General features: G+C 35.7%; 1 protein-coding gene across 1 annotated transcript; it reads left to right on the top strand.

The window, feature by feature from the left end:
• The first annotated feature begins 2,835 nt into the window (after positions 1-2,835).
• On the top strand, positions 2,836-3,376 carry LOC111776924 (defensin-like protein 1). The gene is made up of 2 exons (XM_023656338.1): positions 2,836-2,912; positions 3,006-3,376. Exons 1-2 carry the CDS (start codon positions 2,852-2,854, stop codon positions 3,176-3,178), a joined length of 234 nt encoding a protein of 77 aa, XP_023512106.1. The 5' UTR covers positions 2,836-2,851; the 3' UTR covers positions 3,179-3,376.
• Positions 3,377-6,285: the final 2,909 nt, after the last annotated feature.

Raw genomic sequence — 6,285 nt, 5'->3', positions numbered from 1 at the left:
ATTACGCCATTTTTATATATATATATTTATTTAAGAACACCAATATCGATGTTCTGATACCATATTAAGAATAAGTGACATTGAAAATGCGATTTTCATTAATATTCACGTCGTTTAAAAATTTATTAAAAGTATAAATAAAATATTTAAAATTATAAATAGTAAAATAAAATAAAAAGAGGTAAAAGTACTTTTTGCTTTCTCTTTTTTTGGAGAGAGTGGGAAATATGAATTATTGGAATTTGAAATTTGGAATTTCCAGCTAAGGTTATGTGGTTCCACGTCGGCACATTGTTTTTTCCATAAATCACGTGAAAGATTATGAATTATAAGAGAGAGACAGTGAAGGCATTGTCGGTAGCCTCGAGATTATATGAAGTAATTTTGATGTATCAAATAATGTAATGTTAAAAAAAAAAAATGTTTTATTTTGTACTTTCGAATAAAAATACAAATTTGAGATTATTTGCATAATAAAAAATATAATATATAGTTTAACGGACATGCGGAATTAAACTAGCTAATAGGTGATGAACCTGATCCCGGGTCTTGCTACTTGTAGTTCTACCTTTTTGGAGTAAACCTCCCCTAGAAGATCATAAATAGGCATTGAATAGATTGAGTGAGCGGCCTAGTAGTTGTTTGTTCGGAGGAGGTAGTGCAACCTAGTTTAGTTTAAATCNAATCCAGAAATAGACCATCTTTGATGTATCTTAGAACTCGAAGAACTGCTTTCCAATGTGGTTTTTCTTGGTTCATGCATAAATGATTTACTCCCGTATTGGTAATTTGATTGAAACAAGTTAATATTTTGACGGATCACTTCTGGGTTTAATGCATAAATGATTTACTCTCGGATAAATAATTTTTCTAATTTAATTTGATTGGAACAAGTTAATACCCTGGCTAATCATAACGATGAAGGTTATAAAGATGTGTTAAATCAACCTCCGAAATTTTGAAGCTGAATTTGGTTGATTACGCCATTTTTATATATATATATTTATTTAAGAACACCAATATCGATGTTCTGATACCATATTAAGAATAAGTGACATTGAAAATGCGATTTTCATTAATATTCACGTCGTTTAAAAATTTATTAAAAGTATAAATAAAATATTTAAAATTATAAATAGTAAAATAAAATAAAAAGAGGTAAAAGTACTTTTTGCTTTCTCTTTTTTTGGAGAGAGTGGGAAATATGAATTATTGGAATTTGAAATTTGGAATTTCCAGCTAAGGTTATGTGGTTCCACGTCGGCACATTGTTTTTTCCATAAATCACGTGAAAGATTATGAATTATAAGAGAGAGACAGTGAAGGCATTGTCGGTAGCCTCGAGATTATATGAAGTAATTTTGATGTATCAAATAATGTAATGTTAAAAAAAAAAAATGTTTTATTTTGTACTTTCGAATAAAAATACAAATTTGAGATTATTTGCATAATAAAAAATATAATATATAGTTTAACGGACATGCGGAATTAAACTAGCTAATAGGTGATGAACCTGATCCCGGGTCTTGCTACTTGTAGTTCTACCTTTTTGGAGTAAACCTCCCCTAGAAGATCATAAATAGGCCTTGAATAGATTGAGTGAGCGGCCTAGTAGTTCTTCGTTCGTAGGAGGTAGTGCAACCTAGTTTAGTTTAAATGAGTTGATTTTGTTAAACACATGTGACACTCGAGTAAATGATCATGTCGTTGAGGATGCAGGGGAATGTCGAATCATTAGGTGCCTAATTTGAATTCTGAATCTAAGACATTAGGCATTATAAAACATGTATAAGCAACCTCTATTTAACGACAGACAAGAATTACAAGTTTGAATCTTTGGTAATATATGACGTCGTATTCTTCGGTATAATAATATTGTTAACGGTGAGCACTAAAGTGGAATTGGAAAAGTATTTTTGTAATAGCCAAAGCCTGCCGCTAATAGATATTTTCCAATTTGGCTTGCTACGTATCACCGTCAGCCTAATGATTTTAAAACACGTCTGATAGGAAGAGGTTTCCACACCCTTATAAGGAAGATTCGTTTTCCTCTCCAACCGGTGTAGGATCTTATAATCCATCGTCTTTGCTGGCACACCATCCGGTGTCTGATTCTGATACCATTTGTAATAGCCCAAACTCACTGTTAATAGATATTATCCGCTTTGGCTCGTTACGTATCGCTTTCAGCCTTACGGTTTTAAAACACGTCTATTAGGAAAAGATTTCCACACCTTTACAAGGAATGCTCGTTTCTCTCTCCAACCAATGTGGAATCTCACAATCTACCCCTTTGGGGCCAACGTCATTCTGGCACACTACCCTATATTTGATTCTAATACCATTTGTAATAGCTCAAGCCCACCACTAATAAATATTGTCCGCTTTTGCTCGTTATGTATCGCCGTCAGCCTAACGATTTTAAAATACGTCTATTAAGAAGAGGTTTCCACACCCTTATAAGAAATGCTCGTTCCCCTCTCCAACCGATGTGGGATTTCACAATCCACCCCTCTTGAGGGCCAGTGTCTTAACTGGCACACCGCCCGGTATCTGGTTTTGATATGATTTGTAATAGCTCAAGCCCACCACTAACAGATATTGTCCGCTTTAGCTCGTTACGTATCGCCGCCATCCTTGCAATTTTAAAACGCATCTGTTATGGAGAGGTGTTCACACTGTTATAAGAAATGCTCCGTTTCTCTTTTCAACTGACGTGGTATCTAACCATTTTAAAATATGATGAATAATGAGGTGTGGGAAGGTTGTTGGGAGGGAAGGTGGCTATATAAACAAGTGGTACCTCCTACCAATGATGCCCACAACTTGAATATCAAGCCAATAGCTAAAGATGATGAACAGATCCCTCCTCCCCACTCTCTTACTCCTCCTCCTTATCTTCTCTGCTTCGGGTAATTAAACCCTAACCCTAACCCTAACCCCAACCCCAACCCCATCACCTTCTGTTCTTTCTTCTAATCAATATAATGTTATGTTGTTTGCAGATGAGCTGATGGGTCGCACTGCTGAGGCTCGAGTGTGCAAGTCCCAGAGCCACCACTTCCATGGCACCTGCTTGAGCAACCACAACTGCGCTGTTGTCTGCCGTACCGAAGGCTTCTCCGGTGGTGACTGTGTCGGCTTCCGTCGTCGCTGCTTCTGTACTCGCCATTGTTAATTCTTATATTGTTTTTAATTCGTGTCTTGTTCGAGTTGTATGAGCTAATCTACTGTTGCTCTACCTTTCTCGTATCGTTTTGAGTTTCGTTTCATGAATAAACTTGTTTACTTTGCTTGTGGATCTAATTCACCCTTCGGTGGAGGATTGTTGGGCGATAGAATCATGGGTTTATAAGTAAGAATACTATTTCAATTGGTACGAGGTCTTTGGGAGAAACTAAAACCAAAGCCACGAGAGTTTATACTTAAAGTGGACAATTTCATATCATTGTGGAGAATGAGTGTTCCTAACACCTTCATTTGAACAGTTCGTGTTCATTGATAAGGGTGTCTTGTGTCACAGTCATGCTTGTTTTCTCTCAATCTTGTTTTCAAACTCTCTATGTTTCCCCTTTTTAAAGCCTTTATTCTTAAATCGGGGTTAGACTCAGTGTTGAGAGTGAGTATCGCACAATCGCCAAATACACTACTTAGACAAGTATGATCCGACTATAGGCGATGCAATCTTAAGTTAGCTTGACTCATTCAGTGTCGAGAGTGAATGTCGTACGATCGTCAAATCTACTACCTAGAAAAGTACGGTGACATTCGGCATTCGTTTTACTTTCAAAAGGGTACTCCTCTTACCTGTTGGATATTGATCATTCATCTTTTTTGTGGAAGAAATCATTACACTTTCTTTTGCACTTTAATTACACGTGATAATAATTAATCAAATAGTAATACCAACATCATAATTATTTAAAAGTAGAGGAGTACAAATTTGATGATATTTTCATGGTAAATGGTAATTTTTAGAAGTGATGACATAGTTCTAAGAAATATTTCACACCGATCTAGACCGACCCTAATGGCCTTGCAGCTCGCTTTACCTCAACCACTCTGTCCAAACCTCATCGGAAAAAGAATTAAAATGTCATGGATGAATATAAAAATATTTGTAACTAGTAGTTATTAATTCATTCTGAAGTCTTATGTCACTCGTTCGTTCTTGAGTTATCGGCTATTCCTAGCCTATACCCTAAGTTCACTTGTTTAACAAAGTTTCTCTTTTTTTTTTTATACCCCTAATTGGGTTGTCAATTCTCGTGGTTCATCCTTAGCTGCCTATATTATCCCATGCTCTCATTCGAACAAGCATAATTAGGGAGTGATTGGAAACCTTCTAACCACACCCTGAAGGCGCTCGTAAAATTTTTCATTGGATTCATGCATTTTCAAGCTCAACCCTTGTTCTATCAACTCATAAAAGTACTTCGGCGGATCCTTGCTGACTCGACATGTTCACTAAACGAAAATTAACTAGAAAGTCCCTAATAGTCCCCATAGAGTATACATAAATCATAGCCGATTCTAAAATATTATCCACTTTCTCGACAACTGCATCAAGTTTACGATTATGAATTTGTTGGTGAACCCCTAATCGTTCTTGTATAACACTACTAAACATCTCATGTATGAACATTTCATCATAAAGAAAATAGTATAGTGACCTAAACATGAACATCTAATCATACTTTAAGTTCGTTTAGTTTGGAGTTTGTTTCTTTATTTTTAGGAAACTCGAATATCATAACAGTTCAACATGCTTATTATTAGTCGAATCAGCTTAGCACCGTCCTAAACTTTAATAACATACCTCTAATAATTGTTAGAATTGCACAACTTATATACTCGATCTGGATGACGAACATAAAGAGAGAAGATACAAGGAGAAATATACATGGAGACACTGAGATTGAAAGCTCTACCATGACTCGAGTTTATTTATAGCGACTTCAAGTAGTTACAGATAATCTATCTTAAAAAAACTAATTAGAAACTATAAGGAGAATAGATAAGATTTCTCAACTTTTTGAAGAAACATTACTCGTACATAAACATCATTCTCCAATACCTACTAATGTAGTCAATCCAAAACAATTCATTCTCGAAGGCTCCTTGGATCATCAATATCTTCATCGCATCGCAACATATGTAGAAGCTACAAAAGACCAACCAAAACTTTACCTAATCTCAATTTTTCAACATCAATACATTTTGTCAACGTGTCTATTGGATTCACTCCTATATCTTCTCAAAATACATATCACCTTCTTCCACTGACCTGTGATGAAATGATATCGTCTCCTGATGTGATTTGTCATTGAATAATATATTTGGTTCTTCATCAACCGTATGGAACTTCTTTTTTTTGAGCCCTCACTTGGTCAATTAGGCATTACTTCTTTGTTGCCGCCTTGTTTGTCTACATGTAAAGATCACAACCTACCGTCTTTATAGTATGGTTGTGACATTCTCTCCCACTTAAAATAGTCATCGTCTTCGATGACTTTCTCAGGGGCACAATCACATCGTAGATTGTGATATTCTCTCAATTAATCTTAGCATCGTCCCAATGACGATTCAAATGGCGAACTGGGTGCTAATTGACTCGTTGGAAATAAAAATGCCTCAGAATGGACACAAAAAATGTGCACTACTTATGAGCTATAATACTAATGAACCTTTCTTTTATTTTTGAGACTTGCAACATAAACACGACAAATTGCCCAATGGCTATAGACTATCCCGTTAAGGACCTACCTCGCCCTTCTCTTAGATTCGGCTTAGGACTAACTAGATAAATTATGGAAAAACTAGCATCGACATAACCTCGCTTGAGTTAGGGAGAGTGTGCTCTAATGTGCCCATCTTGGCCTCAACACATGCATTTTCTGAGGTACACAAATTACCCCCAATATTTCCTTGTTGTAGCCACATCCGTTACTAAAGCAAATTACCCCCATGGTGGCATCATGGGGCTAAAGCTGCACTAACATTACTCTTGGTCTTGCTGTAACTTTATTCTTTTATATTTTTTACATCCGGCCTTGTGCTCCTTCTCGAGTAAAATGTTAAATTACCAAAATACCGATAAAATTTGAAGTATTTATAAAAACGCCACTTAGTCAGAAAATCAAATTCGCTATAGTAACCAATTTCAATGAATCCTTCCAAACTCAAGGTTTAACGGTAAGATGACGAAAATGCCCCTACACACGTAAGCATTTATTTATGGACTAAATGAATTTCAAACCACTTAAGATTTTATATAAGGCCTAT

This window comes from Cucurbita pepo, chromosome LG16 (assembly GCF_002806865.2).
Source record: "Cucurbita pepo subsp. pepo cultivar mu-cu-16 chromosome LG16, ASM280686v2, whole genome shotgun sequence".
NCBI lineage: Eukaryota > Viridiplantae > Streptophyta > Magnoliopsida > Cucurbitales > Cucurbitaceae > Cucurbita > Cucurbita pepo.
Note: the sequence above shows the minus strand (reverse complement) of the source record. Positions and strands in the feature narration are given on the sequence as shown.